The sequence below is a fragment of the Acanthopagrus latus genome, chromosome 14 (genome assembly GCF_904848185.1).
Source record: "Acanthopagrus latus isolate v.2019 chromosome 14, fAcaLat1.1, whole genome shotgun sequence".
Lineage (NCBI taxonomy): Eukaryota > Metazoa > Chordata > Actinopteri > Spariformes > Sparidae > Acanthopagrus > Acanthopagrus latus.
Genome location: NC_051052.1, coordinates 7,907,447 through 7,925,425, shown reverse-complemented (window position 1 = coordinate 7,925,425; position 17,979 = coordinate 7,907,447). Strand labels below are relative to the sequence as shown.

The 17,979-nt window shown below is 44.2% G+C and overlaps 1 protein-coding gene across 7 annotated transcripts in view; it reads right to left on the bottom strand.

Annotated features, from left to right (window-relative positions):
- Positions 1-17,979, bottom strand: part of celsr1a (cadherin EGF LAG seven-pass G-type receptor 1a) — a 91,090-nt gene that overhangs the window by 18,450 nt on the left and 54,661 nt on the right. For 4 of the 7 annotated variants that reach the window (XM_037122166.1, XM_037122165.1, XM_037122170.1 and 1 more), the window contains exons 7-14: positions 7,306-7,463; positions 5,702-5,991; positions 3,030-3,196; positions 2,755-2,940; positions 2,549-2,665; positions 2,288-2,462; positions 2,036-2,177; positions 67-187 (exon numbers count right to left, since the gene is read on the bottom strand). In XM_037122166.1, the coding sequence (XP_036978061.1) occupies positions 67-187; positions 2,036-2,177; positions 2,288-2,462; positions 2,549-2,665; positions 2,755-2,940; positions 3,030-3,196; positions 5,702-5,991; positions 7,306-7,463 (1,356 nt within the window). The remainder of the gene's footprint in view (positions 1-66; positions 188-2,035; positions 2,178-2,287; positions 2,463-2,548; positions 2,666-2,754; positions 2,941-3,029; positions 3,197-5,701; positions 5,992-7,305; positions 7,464-17,979) is intronic. The other 3 variants (XM_037122171.1, XM_037122167.1, XM_037122169.1) reach the window with 1 other exon arrangement.

Genomic DNA, 17,979 nt, shown 5'->3' with positions numbered 1-17,979 from the left:
AATTCTATGTGTCAGTTACACATAGTTGGTTGGTTGCTCCTAACTAACCAAATGATATGTTTTTACCTTGCAGCGACACTCTCCAGAGGTCTTGTTGCAGTCTTTATGGAATCCCCTGCTGGTATCACAGTTACAGGGTCCACACATGGGACTGCCCCACCAGCCTTGAGGACACGGCTTCTCCACTCTGACACCAAAGACAACAACACATTTATTAAAGCGACTATAATTCATATTGTTTTTAATAACAATAGCGAATCTGTAGCTCTCCTTGGCTTGACGGAGCTTTCTAGCAAGTTTCAGCTAACTGTTTAGCTGTCCAGTCTTACTGTTTTGGTTCATTCTCACAGCTCTCATAGCATCTTTTTTTTTGCCACAGCAGGCAGCTGTTTCAGTGAAACACACTGCTGCACGTTACCTGCTCTGCACCGAAAGCTAGACAGGCACAGTTAGCAACTATTTAGCAACTAAAGAGTCAAATATTTTACTCAGGAGTTGGTGGAGACCAAAAACAGAGCAAAAAAGACAGTGAATATTGGACTTAAATGCCCCAGGTGGCCAGAAACACAACTCCAAATGAATGCTAATGTTGCTCAGTAACTCTTAGCTGTTAACTGTTCATCATATGAATTTATAAGGTGATGATATGAGAAACAGTCAATGCAATTTCTGAACGACCAAAAACAAGTAAATAACAAAATCCTAAAATTCAACCTTAAAATTGAATATTTCTTCAACTTAATAATTACACAGAATGTATTCAGCAGCTAATGATACCAGATATTAACCCTAACCTAACCCAAAACTGTTTTGTAATTTCAACACCTTTGGAATTAAATAAAGTTAAAATATCATTCAAGTAAAGTGATGGTTGATTAGCTTTTGACATGTTAGCGACATGTTATCAGCTTGAACAAAATACTTTACAAATCTGATAGCTGACTATCTGCTAAATTTATCTCCAACTAAACGCTCCTTGTCGACCTGAATCTCAAATAAACTTCCTCTCTGCTTTCAAGTCGGCGAATCAAGTGTGACCTACTCATACAAACACACACAGACTTTCTTTCTCTCTCAGGAGATGCGATCTGCAACTGAGCGATGCGATCTGATACGGGGACGAGCGGCAGTATGAGGGCAGCGGTGACTAAATGCCTATGGAGGATCAGCGAGGCGTGGAGGGGGAATCCCACATCCTGCTTAAGACGGGGAACGATGCGTGTCATGGGGGTCAGGGTTCAGGGGGAAACGGCTGGTTCTCACTCAGGGGAGGATAATTCACGTGAGCACTTGAGACAATGCTGACAGTGCAAACCACTTGCACAACACAACTTTCTGTGCCCAATTGAGGTTCTGGTTATTTCTTTTTTGATGGTCTGATCTTCCCTCTCCCTCATGCACACAAACACTGTCGAGCTCAGATTACTGTCTAATAACGCTGCTCGGAAAAGGATTCGGCAGGTTGGCAAAATTGCAAAAAGAGCAAGAGCCCAAAAGAGATCAGTGGACTTTGTCTCTGTTGAAGGAAAGATCCATTTTTAGTCTGAGCCATTCTAACATCAGGATGCTGAAGGACTGTCTGCAGGTCTTAGATGTGCAGAGCTTACTTCTCTAAACTGCAGTGTGAGATGCAATCTGCTTAAGTGATCCTAAAGACCTTGAGCTACAACTTTTAGCCCTCTGATATCACTAAACCATCAGCGCGGTCATTTTGGATTGTTTCTATTTGCTGTAGAGCAGTGATTCCCAAATGGAATGAAGTGAGGCAAGTCAGTTTGTACTGTGGGACTCTGCTATCCCATACACTATCCCACGTATTCCTGGATTATAATGTAGGTTTCAGTTAAAACTATTAGTGAAACAGGATGCTGTGAGGAGATATTGACTGGTAAGCCTACAAGCACACTGAGTACTACTAAAAATCTCTCCATGCTCTCCCTTTAAAGATTTAAACACACACACACACACACACACACACACACACACACACACACACACACACACACACACACACTCAGAGAGGAAGGGACCTTACTTGTTTTCACAGTACTGGCCGTAGTAATTCTGACCACATTCACACGTGTAGCCGTGGGAGGAACTCGGTTTGCGGACGCAGGTGGACACATGCTCACAAGGATTTAGCTGGCAAGCATCCACACACTCGTTACCGAAATAACCTGCAGGGCACGTAGAAATAAAAAAAAAAAAAAAAGAGCAGAATGATGAGTGACATTCATACCTTAGTTAGGGTTGTTCCAATGTACGAGCTTGTGGCGGTGTGTATTACCTGGGTCACAGACACAGGTGTGTGTGCTCCAGTCGTCGCTGCATTGGCTGTTCTCAGGGCAGATGTTGGAGTCGCAGGGGTCGGCCAGGTCACAGCCGTCCTCCACGCGGATCTTCAGACCCTGAGCCATGTTCACGTTGGCCACGTTGTTGGACGTCTCACCCATACGCACACCCTGGCGGAGAAGAAGAAGGAGGAGGGGTCAGGAGAAAACTGCCGTGAAGTTTTTCTATTTTTTGAAATTTGGAAAAGTTCTCTTACCTGTATGCAGCCAACGAATCCTTTGCTGACGTGGTTGTCCGCTCCAGGCAAACCTCCAACATGAAGGGTTTGCAGTTTCAGTCCTGGGAGGTCATGGCCGATCTCCACCGATCTCTGCTTAAAAACACAGAATTGATGATTGATTTCCTCCTGAAAACTCGACCCACATGTCCATCCTTGTCTATTTATGGAGTAATTGCCTGTACCTGGTAAACGCCGTAGTCCAGCGACACAGCGGCCATGTATTTAATGTCCTTGCCGTCTTTAACGCTCCTAAGTTCTACCAGCAGGTGGTGCCACTCCCCGTCATTGACCCGAACTTGAGGGAAGCTCAGCGACGCCACCAGCTGCTGTCTCAGCAACACCTCCATACGCACCTGCTGCTCACTCACCTGGAGGGTCGGAAAGATCTGTCGCTATTATACGTTGATGATGATGACATTTTCGTTGACAATAATTTGTCGGTGGGAAAGGACTTTACCATGAGGTTTATGGTGGAGGAGGGTCCGGCGTTGGCCTGAATCAGGGTGCCAGCAGGCTGTCTGGTGCGGAACATGAGGCCAATGTACCAGGGGACAGCGACGGTGATCTCCGGCTCGCTCCAGGAGACCAGAGCCTGGCCGTCGAAGAACTGAGGGGATGGCATCACTGAGGAGGAGAAGGACAAGAGTAAAGTCGGGTTGTAGGCAAAACATGATAAAGATGCGTGTAGAGGAGCTTTGAATAGTAGGTTCAAAACAAATCTGTGTAACTCCAATACATTTATGAGGGTTAGACTTCAGAGATTTGGAAATAGTAGCACTACCTCTGTCTTGTCACATTTCTAATTTGAATAAACATATTAACGGTAGCTTTCAAATCAACTCAATATAAAAAAAAAAAAGTTTTCATTTCATCTGATGTGATATAATCCCTGCTTCATATTTTAGGATTACTACACAGTAACTCCTAAGCAAACATCCAGTGTCTGAAGACATTTGGAAAATCCACTGAAAATCCTACAGACACGACGCGAGGCCTATTCTGTAAGCTCCTGTACGCGTCGAGAAGAGAGATCAAAAAACGCAGCGGCAAACACACCCACACCACGCACCACAGAGGGTCCACCTTTCAGCACGACGTACAGTAAGTGCTTCATCCTGTATAATCTACAGCATAAACCCTGTGCGTTCTCAGGTCCCCGGGGCAGAGATTTCAACAGAGGACTTCACAAATACACTCAAACACAAGCTGTAATTATCAGACAAAAGCACATATTTGTTCCTCGAACAAGTAGCCACGGTGGTTTTAGTAGGAGTACTTCAGCAGAGCTCGGTCCACCAAAAGTAAGAACAACAGCTTCTTTCATATTCTTATTCATTCGATCAAGAATCAGCTCTAAAGAATACAACTAAAGAGTGGACAGCCTGGCTAGAAGCTGCGTGGTACTTTATCCTGTGTGCATGTTAGCATGCTTCATCAGTAGGCTTATGGTGACAATGCTAACATTGCTGTTTAGTTCATCTACATTAACCAAAGAGTCTCTATAACAAAGAAGACCCATTACAAGCTGTGGCAACAGTATGAAATGGTAACTGCTTCCTGTGTGTTGCTGAGGCAGACCTCCAACAAAGCTAAATTTCTCCTGATTTGTCTCTCTGATAAAATGTCGTTGTAGTGTGAAAATGTCTGGATGAGAAGCGGCTTGTGAAAAATAGCTGCGATATTTATTTGGGTGACTATGGGGTGAAAGAATCAATCATATTCATTGCCTAAGTTCTCCCGTTTCTAGTTAGTTACATTTGCTAATCAGCGCTAAACACAAAGTACTGCTGTGGATGAAAACGTTGTTGCAATACGTCAGACAGTTGTCAAGATAGTTCACTATATAACGTCAAAGTTTAAAACAGGCCGAATGATTTTTATCTAGCTATTCTAAACCTCCGATCTTTTTCACCTTATCTCAAAAATATGAACATATGAAACACGTATGTTGTCTTTAATAATCCTTAATTACTGCAACAGCCTGTTTGACACCGGTCAAGGGATTAAAACTCGACTTGTACTTGTCAAAACAAGCTAATACCACCCGTGATATGTCAAAGTCTTTTTTCAGTTTCTGGCACGCTCATTATTTAGACTGACTGCAATCTGCTTTCAGTTAGTGTGTCAGCAGTCATTCCTCATCTTTAATAAACTGTCTGCACTGAAACTGATTGAAACCTTAGCAAAAAAACGTCTGACCGGGTCGGTGACTTCCAGTGGATTTTTAGTCGTTTCATGTCGGTCCAGTCTGGATGACTTTGGCAGCGTAAAATAAACGATAACACGTCTCCGGTTTCTCGCGTGGCAGCTAGGTGTGTGAAGCCTCAAACCAAATGTGTCAACAAGCAGCTGAGCAGCCAAAAAGCCTCTTCCCGGCCTGCTGTGATCCCAGCCCAGTTCAGATACGGGATACTGGGGGCTGGCACTGGTCGGGCGGCTACCTCATAGGCGACAGGGTAAAGAGAGGAATTCACACCTTTCGCACATTGTTTGGAAGCTCGCCCTGAAGGAGGAAATCAAAGTTCTCTCCTTACTGCAGAAGAACTTGAGATGGGTTACGGAGTGTAAATAACAACACTGCCGGCGAGCCGTGATGCTTTTAGGTTTCAGCGGTTAACAGGAAGTCACTTAAACTACTCCCTCTGTTTATCCATATATCTTTATGTGCTATATATAGGCCTGCACTCTAGTGACATGAGCTGTGCTTCACAATTCTGCTGGTGACAACAGAGACACAAAGAGGACGTTTATGTGCCCAGTGTGCATCCTTTGTTTCATCCTTTGAGTCTGGGTTCTGAACAGTGAGTCACGGTGCGTTCCTGTCCTGAATATCCAAACCTGAGGCCATGTTCAGCACCTGCACGGTGAGCGAGCAAAGGCTTCACCCTGACTTCTCATTGTGCCTCCCGCATGAGTCAGACTGAGTCACGGAAAGTGTCTCTTATCCCGTTTGATCTCCCGAACTACTTCCTGGAAATCCTCAAGATGCACACACACAAAGCACGTGTGTGCACACGGGAGCGTGTAGATAGAGGCACATTCGGAGACACACCTCTATAGAAATGGATGCACTTAAGACATAATTCCTCGACAACAGCTAGAAGTGTATGTCGCGCACACGATTCTTACCTTGCTCACAGTTCTTGCCTCCGTAACCTGTCGGGCAGTCGCAGTTGTAGGTGTTCCACTTGCTGACGCACACGCCTCCGTTCTGGCACACGACCTTTGTGCAAAAATTCTTCTTTGCGGGACAACCTTCTGCGGTGCCGTTGTTGGCGATGAAGCTGGCCATGTCGATGGGTTGGCTGTCGATCCGGAGGTTTCTCATGCAGCCCACGAAGTCTCTGTTTCTGACCGGGAAGTCCTCAGGTAGGTTGGGAACTCCGCCAAGCAACAGGGGCCCCGTCAAGTCCAGAGACCTGCAGAGGAAACGGATAGAGCATAGATCAGCGCAAAATCCAAATCTGCTAGCCTGTACTTAAATATGTGTTGATGTAAACAACCAGAGTCAGATGTGGACACAAACACACACTGAGCCCACTCAGAATAAAGCCATATTTTAACTATGATGTTCAGGAATCTTCATTTTTGTTCCTTTTTGTTTGGAAACGTGTAACAAGCAAATTAGCGACCGTTCGTCGATGTACCGAGTTCACACCAGAAAGGGCGACTGGGGTGAAACATCAGCCCTTCGGTGTGATTGACATCTCCGGAAATAAAAAGGTTATTGTGTCCAAAGTTTTAAGCCGTCACAAGGCTAACCGCTACCATCACCATGACCGAGTCAGGTCCCACGTACTGGGTCATGTAGGAAGCTGCTTACACTCGACATCAAACGGCAAAGCGCTTTGAGAGATTTAATGTAATGCAATGCTGCACACACAAAAAAAGATTTATACGTGAACTTAGTCTTAAGAACATTTTCATGCCCAGTCAGTGCAGCAATTCACATTCGCTAGACATATATCGACCTTATGTTAGTAAGCCGTAACGCGACGTAAGATGTGCGATGAAGGAATATGCCTGAATGAATGGACATCACAAAAGTTCTTGAAATATGTCTTTGAAGGGGACTGAGCACGATTAGGAAAAGGACGTGCCGGGCTTAAAACCTGACTGACTGTTTCTGCTTTCATGAGATTTTTAGGGTTTTACACGCCCTCTAAAATGCGCTGGTCAAAAATGACACATAGGTCATTTTTGAATTACTTCTTTAAAAAATTGTGCCACCCAATGAACGCCTCTCAGCTTCTGTGACCTGTGTGGCAAGTTTCCCGAAAGAATGTAACCTCATCGAGCTCCTCTCTCTCGCTCCCTTTCTCTCCGTCCGTCCCCACCCTTTGCATACTAAATGTGTTTCAGCATGCTTACATGCTCTCAGGAAAAAAACAACTCACACTATAAAAATTAAAACTAATTAGCGGTAAAACACAGAATGAATCGTATTAGGCTCGTGTTGAGGTGAGGGTTTATCTTCGTCTCTGAGGCCGCAGAGAGGACGCGAGGATGAACACAGAGATTAGGAGACAAAAGGAGGAGAGGATTGCGGGATGAGAGAAGAGTAAACTGTTGTAATAAAGGCAATCTGACGTAGACCCCGAGGCACAACAACTATAAATCTGACTAGTTCGTGTGTGGAGCGCGCATGGGTTGAACTGGAGATAATAAATGTGACGACCTAAAGTGAGGTCAAAAAAAGAAAAGGTGAAAGACAAAGAGAGACTGGAGCTTACTTCTTCTGTCCGGTCTGGGTGCCCTGGGCGGCGCAGGAGTAGTTGCCAATCTGCTTCCCGAAGCGAATCGCCATAGAGATGTCACAGTCGTCCACGGCGACCACAGCCACCTTTTCTCCAGAGGGTCCATGAGGGATGCCGAGACGCCCGATGTTCGGCTGAAAAAAAAAAGAGGCATCCAATTGAATCATGGGTTGACACGATGAGACAGCTATATCACCTGAACAAGAACAATTTGGGAACATTTAGGTGTAAAAAATAGTAGGCAGAGAAGTAAAGACAAACAGTGAGTTGATGGATAAATTTCTAAACTGCAAATGTAATGGTAATGGATGTTGAAATAGTTTGCTGATGGATAAATAACACTATTACAAATATCTAACCATAATAAAAGGCAAGGCTAATTGATAAATGGTTAAACTATATATGTAAAAGGAATTGATAGACAGTTAAAATAGCTAACTAACATTGATGGATAAATGGCAGAAATAGTTCAAAGGAATGGATTATGGTTTGGCTAGGAAAAAGTCATGGATACATGGAAATAGCTAGCTAAAAATAAGGAAGTTAGCTATAAACTAAAGTCATGAATAAATAGAAATAGTTAGCTAAAAGTCATCAATATTTGGTTGGAATATATTGCTTAATTATAGAAATAGTTATCAAACATAATTAATTAATTGTTAAATATGGCTTAACAATGGATAAACAGTTGAAATAGCTCAAAGTAAAGGATAAACTGTTTAAACAGAAAGCTAAAAGCTAAAGTTAAAATGAAAAAGAACCTTGAAGTTCAATTTCATGCCCAAAGCAACATTGTTAGCGCTAACATATCTGTCAGTATTAGTTAAAGAATGTCCAGTTCAGTCCAGTCTAAGCGCAAGTGAACACATGTAACATTATGGGGTAGTGTGGTATCTGTCAGGGCTGTTGGGGGGGTCTGACAAGAAAGACTGGGAACACTGCTCTTGCCAGATTTCCAATATTCTGTTTTTTTTACGGTGCATTGTTATGTAAATAACTTCAGCTGACTGAATTTAGTTAAAACATTTAATGGTTGGTTTCTCCCTTACTTTATTTTTTATTCAATGTGAGAAAATTGGCCAGGATGCAGCTTTGGTGCCTGATCAGCTCTACACAAACAATGTCTAGCTGACTTTAGCCGCCTTGGAGTGGAAGCACACAGGCCCGTCTTGGCTTAAGGTGACAAAAAGCCCCATTGTGCCTTCGCTCACACCTAATGATTACAAAGTAGGCTAATTCCTCCATCAAGGCCTGTGGCCGGCAAATGTTGATCTGAGAAAATGTGGATCAGCTTAGAATATCAGGCCACCAAATCCCTTTAGTTTTTTTGCGGTAATATCTAACCTGAGACCGAAGTTCACTGGAGCGTTCCATAAACAATAGTGGCCTTGGAACAGGAAGCAGAGGGAATTTGAGGAGTTCACTAAAATAAATGCTTCCACCAATTAAATAAAAACCCTTTCTGTCTTACTGACGTAAAAGTGAAGCACAAGACAAGATGCTGCTGAAGATACGAAGCATTTTTGAGATATCAACGAATAAAAAGACATTCTCAAGGCCAACAAAGGTGATATGACAAACGCATGTACAGTAAAATGACAGAGCCTGGCTGTGAGTGGCTTACAACAGATCCAAATGATAGGTTATCCCTCTCTCTGCTTTCTCTCCCCGGAGAATGGAAAATCTCATAGCTACAACAACAACACGACAATGGGACTACAGATCCCAGATCTGATCGCAGCGCGGTGTTTACACGAGTCACCCAGGCTGTTAAGAGGCTGACAGTTTGAGCGACAGCGACGGAGACTTTCAAACCACCGCGGTAGCGCACCAACACGAGACGAAGTTATGAATCAATTTCCTGAATTCATGAATATTTTGCTCTTGACAGCCCATGCCAGAGATTTTGTTTACTGCCCTCTACCAAATGAATTAGAGGGGAAACGCTGATGAAAGAAACGGAAGAGATGGAGGAAGAAAAAAAGAGAGGCACGCATAGAAACACAATGTGTAGGCATGTGTTTGTCTGCTTCATAAATAGGATTAGTGTAATGAGATACTGGTGGGGCAGAAACAGCAAACAAAGGAAAAGGGAGGAAAAAAAAAGGAGGGCGACAAATAGAAAAGAATGAGCGACGGACAAAAATAGGGAGGTGGACTGAAGAGAAATAAGAGCCTGAGAGAGACAGACAAAAGGGAAACTGGCAGACGGGTAGAAAATGAGCAACACAGGGGCGCACTTGTCTCCTATTTTGGCTCAGGTGGGCTCCGGTCTGGGCATATTTTCCAGCCCCCCCGGGGAGTTTTGTCGCTGCCACTCCCTTTCACCGTGCCCTGTTTTCGACTGATTCCTCTGAAAAACACTTTCACACTTTTCCACAGAGACGGACGGCCTCTGACGCCACCGCTGTCTCCTTTCTCTTTCACTTCTAATCCCATCTGGACTGCCCTTCATTTTGTTAATTCACTCACAGCACAAAAGCATCTGTGGGATGCTGGAGATTCGACAGTCCTGCCTACAACCAGTGTCCATAACTGTAACTTGATGTGTGTATCCTTAAAAGGTAAGTTCACCAATTTTACATATTAAAGTGTGTTTACAGGTCTTGGTGAGTACTACTGCATATGTAAAAAAAAAAAAAAAAAGTATTGTTATATGTTGGCTCCAGTGATGTCACTCAGTGGCTAAGTTGCATTGTGGGTAATGTAGGCACCAGGTGCAAAATAGTTACATATTATCTCTATACTCGAAAACCTGACCATTAAAATGACTTAGAGATATTGTTACATTATCAGAGTAGTTGCTGATTTATTTTCTCTCAATAGACCAACTTTATGATTACTGTATTGAAAATGAAACCCTAACCTCTCACCTAGTTTTACATGCCTCTGTGTGTCACTAACCTATAATCACATTTTACGTGGAGCATGTATAGCAATCATGATAGCAGGAAACCACACCCCTGTCACTGGCAACCAGCCAATCGCCCCTCTGCACTGTACAGTACAGCACAGGTGCCTACTTGTGTTGAGCCCTCCCACCCTCACCTCCTGACATCACCATGATATCTGCAGACATCCGCCTTCGATGGAACTAAAACTCTTGTTGGGGCGTCCCACTCTTGGCTGCTGGGGCGTAAATCAAATCGAATCAAATGTAGATCGAGTCTGTGCTAAAAAAAAAAATCTTCAGCTGTCATGATTTAATGTGTCGTTACGTAACGTGGATTCTACTTCCTGACCTGACACGACGGCAGCCTGTGGTTGGAACGCTGCGCGCCGGGGAAATCTGTCTGCTGCGGCTGTGGCAGAAACGCCTGTTTAATTAAAAACATCCCTGATAATTATAATTACCTTTAATGCATTAGCCTGCTGTGAAATACGCATGAATGTCCCCTGTGGGCGGCCTGTGATAAAGGGTCCTGCTCCAGAGCGCTCTGGTTCTGTTCCAAAAGTAGCGAAGCCTGCAGCCCGACAGTGTGAAAAATGTTGGCACCACGCAGCCGACAGCGGCAGAACAATAAAGACCCTAATACGAACAATCGACATGTTCAAAGGAGCTCAACAGTGATGAAGCAAAGGAGAAAGGAAAGGGGGCAGAAGAGGAGGAAATAACAGCCATCATCCTCTTCTGTAAGTGCGTATTCAGCAGAAAACAGGAGCTACAAAACACATAAAGAGTGGTAATATGCAAGCTGCTGAGAACTATGATGAAGCAGAAAGTTTTGCAAATACGCTTTTTTTGCTTTTTTTCCAAGGATGAGGTGGTGAGACGGAGATCAGTCTCACATGCTCACCACTGATAAAACGTTGAACAAATACATTTTTCAAACCCGGTAGCGAAATGATAACAAGAGGGAAAGTATGAGGAGGGCGACAAAAGGTAATTTGTCTCACAGATAAACTGACTCACTCAGTGACTCCACTTACACAGGAATCTGCAGTGAGGACGATCATAATCTTATCATCTCTTTTGAGTTAAGTCAGGCGAGGAAGGGGGGTGGGCGAGATAAAGACAGGAAGCAAAAACACGGGAGAGAAAGAGAGACACCCGTAGACATAATGGACCCGCAACCCAAAATCGCACAGGGTGCAGCTGTTACATGTGCTGACAATTCATGCCGACACATACACATACATGCATGTACCCACTGTGAAGGCACCAAACTACATGTACTTTGGGTATCTGTGAAATGTGTGGATAATGTGCAGAGGATACAGGAGGATTACTGCAGCTGTTAGTACAGGACTGCTCATGGGTACAAGATCCTGACCCACACATTCACAAACAGTGACTGGACAGCAAACAATATTAAAACCAGGTTTCTGAAGTGTGATAATGTAAACGATGCTCGACAAAACAAACACTTGCAAAGCCACTCTTAAAGGGGCAATATGTAAGAGCTGGCCACCTGTTCAATGCAAAGATGAAGAAGCTGGAATATTAGCAGCTAGCAGCCGGTAGCTTTGTAAGCTCAGTTAGCAGTGCAGCTAGCACTCTGCCCGGAGCTGGGAGCACCGGGTGAGTGTTTGTATCGCTTGTTATCGAAGTATCCACCCTTGAGGCACAAGCTGGCTAGTGGCTAGGTGGGTAGCATGCTAACTGCTAAAGCATCAAACACAGATGTGTTCAACATTATGTAAAAACTGTTAATTGGCAAACACACAAAAAACCTTTTTAAAATGTTGTTTTTCAATTAAGAGGCATTTCAGAAGTTACTTTTAAATCTTGTCCTAAATCCTTAGCGTTCATTTAGCTGAGTGTGTCTGTTGGCTGTGTGACCACGGCTTGTAGAACTGTATATGGTTTCAGGCTTCTCTCTGACCCCTGGTTTTAAAGAGCTCTTGGCCCCCCTGCTTTGAGGGGCCCCATGAGAGTCTCTTATTTACCCTCTGCCCGACTCGGGGACCGTTGAAGATTCCCTCTCTCTAAGGTGTCGTCTCCAGGGGCGATAGGCTTGCCGCAGCCATGGCAATGCACTTGATCCCCGCGGCTAGCCACAAAGGAGTCACAAGGAGGGCAGAGGACACGAGTGGATGGGGGAGTGTGCGTGCGCGCGCACACACACACACACACACACAGATTTGTGGACAGTCCAATATAAGCTAAAAAACTACTATATGCACACCTATTTTCCAAATCTACACACACACACCCCATGTTCCCTCGAGCAACGGACACACTCTACACCTCTATTACCACTGGTCTACCTGTCAGAGCTGACATGATGATTCAACCAACCCTGCGGCTGGGATAAAGATCCATGCTCCACAGATTGAGTTACAAGCAAAACACGGTTTGACAACTTAGTCAGAAAACACCTTTAACACTGTCAGACTGAGCCACTTATGACCAGGAAATGTGTGTGTGTGTACAGGGTGGGATAGAGGGAATACCCGGTGGTGATTAAGTGTTGTTGTGCGTGTGTTTGGGGACTGTGGGAAGGATGTCTGTAGAATGTGTTTAGGCGTGTGTGCTGAGTGAGCACGCGGCAAGCTTGCATGTGTGTGTGCGTGTGAGGCAGGAAGTGGCTATAGTGCAGGAGCAGACGGCAGCACGGTTCATTTCGATAATAAAGGAAAAAGGACACACACTCTTTTATTTTATTTGGGCTCGCCTGAGGAAATACCATTGTTTCTCCGACTGCTGGATGAAAGTTACAATGGATGTGATCTCCTTGTGTGTGTGTGTGAGTGTGTGTGTGTGTGTGTTTCCCAGAGTTAAATTGAGGTAAACACAAGAAAAAAACAAACATGTTTCAAATATAATAACACAGAAGTTTTTAGTGCTTCAGAATAAACTGGAGCCAAAATAAAGACGGGCATCGGACCAAAACCAATATGTTTGTTTGATGTGTGTGTGGTGAGTGTGTGTATAGAGTTGATTTTTTTTTGTATTTTTTTTTGGCCCTGTCATGCTCGGGCTAGTGTGTCCCACCTTCCCTGTGGCAGCAACAGACTCTGTCATGTCCACATTACCTCACCTGCCCTCTGGCTATGTAAACCTAGAAGTGTGAATTATTCAAACACAAACACACACACACACACACTCAGACACACACAGTTCCCAGAGGCTTTTACACAAGGCTACGATGTCCCGTGTTCAAGCCTATATGTTACTGCCGTCTTCATTGTATCATCGCACCTCTTCCATCCATCAGTGTAACAGATGGACGGCGGCCATTGTTGCCGTGTAGCTTTCAAGCAGCAAAACAAATGTGCGGACGACACGGACACTGAGGTAAATGTAACTGTAAACCGCTTGGAACGGCTTGAGAAAATTCCTTTTGCAAGTCGACAAGCATGGCCACCTGCCCCGTGCACTGACATCAGGGGCATTACCTTGTAATTGAGGTTGTTTTTAACGGCTTGTTAAAGCATATTTTACAGGCAGCGTTTGTCTCTTTGACTCATTCTGCATGATTAATCTCTTCCGCCCCTCCTCTAGATTTGGATATGTTTAGTCTTGATTTGTGGTGAAATCTGTTTTAACTTGCAGTTTTGCTTTAAAAGAAAATTTTAAAAAATGGCTGATAATCAAACAGGAGTATGATTTTGCACCATTTTTAAGCTAGCTAGCATAATGTGGACAGCTAAAATATGCTAACCATCACTTGGCTCTAGCTTCATATTTACCTCACAGACATGAGAGTGATATCAATCCTCTCAAGGGAAGTGAGGAGTTGTATCTTTAATACAGAAAGCAGTCCTTCCTGTTGCAATAAAGCACTCCTGGCAAGAACCACAGCCACTTTAATTCCGAAAAATTTAAAATGCACAAGACGCGTCTAACCGATCTAATCTCTGAGGCAGCAGCTGCTGTAAATCCAGATCTTTATCTAAACTCACAGTGAGCATAAACCAGTTAAGGATCACCAGGAGTGATGCTTATGATTCGCAGTAAGAGCAGTGGGACAATAAAGCTGAACTTGATAGGGATCATATAAGAGATAAGACACGTACGTAAGTGGAAAAAGATAAGAGAGACAGATGTCGAGACGGACGGACTCAAGAGGAGGAGGAGGAGCATTAGTGCCAGAAACTATGTAGCAGCAATAAACAATATGGATGTTTTATCTCAACCTCATTTTTACACATCCTTTTCTCTCCACCCCCCCAAATTCCACTGTCTGTCTCTCTCAATTTTAATAAGAGGCTTAGGTCATGCTAGGTGAGGTGTGTGAAATTTCCTCCTTTGTGACACACACACACACTCCCTCACATCACAGGGGAGTGAGGAAGGAATGTAAAAATGAGCGAGGGTGAAAAGAAATGAGAGAGGGGGAGAGAGAGAGAGAGATGTCGATGGGGCTGGGCAGTCGTGTTTGAAGGCGGTCTGCAGTGACAGATTTATCAGATTCATCCTCAGTCCTTGATGACACAATACTGTACACATCTGCTGTTCCTACTGACTGGAAGCTCACTCATCTAGACAAACACACCCATAAATGTCAGCATATATAGGTTCAACCGATGTGGGTGTTTTAAGACTGTGTGGCTGGCAGTCATAACATCTGCACTGAGACCTTTTCTTGATGTATGGCTTCAGAGACAAAGCTATCATCCACCTCTGTCTCCAGGCTGGCTAGCTAAACTGTCCTTGGACTGGAATGGACAGCTCCATCCCTGGGTGCTAGGTGCTTTTAGCTTGCAAGGTATAGCTCCACCAACGTATGCTATCAAGTAGAAAAGCTGTACAATACGTAAATGTTTAAAAACCTGTCAAAAACCACAAATATAGAAGGACTGGTTGGACTGGTAGCCCAGGCAGTTAGCCCCCGCCAACTGGAGGACAGTTTAGCTGAAATGGGGTGTTTGTGTAATAAAACAGCTCACTCCTGCTTCTCAGAGAACCACAGTTACGCAAATAACCTTAAGATTTTGCTCACCAGCGTCTATCATCGTGGAAGAATTTGAAAAGGTGACTAAATTTAACCCTTTTTTAAATTTACATTTACTTCAACAGACTGCATCAGTTTAAAGATCATTTTAAGCCTGCCACACCTCATTTCAAACATTAACACAATAGGTTGTAGAGGAAGGTGTCAACAACAGCACCAAGTGAACCAACCTGAAACTGGGTGTAGACATTCGCTCTACTCAACTGATATCTCACTATTATTTAGTTGACTCTAATTAAAACCAACTTGACTTGTAGCGATCTTAGTGTAACAAAAGAAGAGATCAAGGATATGATCCAGTCTGGAATAACAGTCTAAACAGAGGCGTGTGAGCCAAGAGATATTTGCTGTCCCTGCTCATTACAGGAGCCATCTACAACAACTTCTGTCAATAATCCTCCCTGACAGAATCACGTTCGGCCTGGAACGCTGCTGTTGCCAAGGAAAGCACAATCACTGCTCGCTGCGAGCCTGCCTACCTACCTGTCCGCCTGCCTGCCAAAGCTCGGATAAGTTTATCTCACCTGAACAAACCTCAATGGAGGAAGCCAGTGAGAGATGACAGGCAAGAAAGAAGGTTGTTACTGTGTCAGGTCTGCTTGTGTGACACATACGGGCAGCTTCTCCAGCGGGATTGGAGAAATAGAGGACAGCAGATAACTCAGTGGAGCTGGACAGTGATACATGGATGAGAAAAAAAAAACACGTGTGCACATGCAAAACTGTTGAATAGGAGCAAGAAAGATGCAGCAGTGATGCAAGGGAGCAAATCCTCAATCATAGCTAGTGAGCTGTTCCTCAACTGGGAGACTGTAAGTGCAATAGACGCATGTTGCACTTGCTTTAATACCTCAATGTGTCTTTCTTGTCTTTCCTTCTAACTTGTCTTTCTTGTGTTTCCTGCCAGTGTCCCTGCTAAATGTTTTAAAAGAAGAATGTCAGAGCGCACGAACATGCAACATAATGATGAAGCAGAAAAAGATGAAGGTGAGCTCCGGGTTTTGTATCTATTAAAGGTACCCTAGGTCTCTGGTTTTTTTCACCAAGGAGGAGGGACCAAAAAAAAAAAGACAGAAGACAGGTTACATCGAACTACCATCTATCAAATCCACACACCTTCTACAGCCAAACCAAAACCAGAAAAACCCCCAAAATCTACTACAGCCATTACCGAGATCATGTTACCTCTGCCCATCTGAGGTAAGCATGCACAGTAGAGTTAGTCCAGTAGACTGTACTAGAAGCAGAGCAAGGGACTAAAATAGACCCAGGGGGGGAAAAAAGCCACCAGTGGGGACTAGGCTAGAGGTCAGAGGTTACCTCCTTCTGATTGAGCTCCAGCCAGGCAGTATAGAGCGGGAGGCGCAGAGCCCCACTGGAGTCCATCAGACTCCCCCCTTCCTGGGAGAGAGACACCGTGAGAGAGAGACACCGCGTTAGAGCTGCAGCCCACAACCAAGCCACGTCACTATCTGTGTGTGTGTGTGATGGGCGTCCGTGTTCAGTTTGGGGGACGTTTGACTTCTTTTGAGTACACAGAAAGGAAAAAAAAAAACTATCCATCACACTTAAAAACACGTGAAATGCATACATTGTGTAACGTACTGCATACTGAAGAGCCTGCGGTTGGATCAGCCACCAGCCAATTTGCAGACAATGACGACACCCACAGTAAAACATAATTCCTTTTGTGCCCACTTCAAAAGCAGCTCTCCCACAAACTCACACAATAGGCCACAACTCATGCACTGCCGCCTCGACACAAAGATGTCTCTGGCAGATTTATCTCACACTGTGAAATACTGTGCCACGCTCAGAGCAGGTGAAATTTACAGCAGGAAGAGAGCGCGCGGAATATTCCTTTTGGAGTGAGAAAAAACCTGAAGCCGGCTTCCACGTGTCGATCTACACTGACACAAAACATGATTTTACATGCAGCTGTACTGGATGACTAAATGTTAGAATAACGATAAGTGATTAAAAGCACCAAACATCATGTCTCCTCTGATATTAAGTTTCTTATTAATCTGTGTTGTTTCAATAGCCACAGATGCTGTTTGATGCATTATAATTAGCAAAAGACTTGTCCCTGGGATCTGACTGCAATGTGTGTGTGTTTATGTGTGATGATAACCTTAACCGTTTAAGGTCTGGGGAAACCTGCGTCAAGAAGAACAAAGAATAACACGGCCTCTTCCTTTGAAAGCACACCCTGCCGGGGAATGCAGAGTCTGGGGCTTCACCTCGAAAAAATAACCACTTAACCTTTTTCACAAAGCGGTCAGAGAGAAAACACAATCCTGCGCAGAAATCAAGAGATGTCTCAGTCCCTCATCAGAACAAACACATAGGGCACATTGTTCATCACAGCTGAACGAAGTGTCTGAGTGTGTGTGAGTGTGTGTTTTCTGTTGCCATGACACAGTCCACCACCTAATAAGGCACGCGGCTGTCCTTCAAAGTCATTACGGCCACCGTGAGGAGCAACATGCGACCTCGTCTATTAGCAATAAAACGACATCACAAGGAGATGGATGTTAACTCCAAAACCACTCACAAGAAGTGGATGTATTTAAAGGACAATTATCCCGTCTGCTGTGTGTGTGTGTGTGTGTGTGTGTGAGTGTGTGTGTGTGTGTGTGTGTGTGTGTGTGTGTGTGTGTGTGTGTGTGTGTGTGTGTGTGTGTGTGTGTCATCTCATCCTGGAAACCCAATAAACCCTGAAACATCAACAAAGAGCCAGATGGAA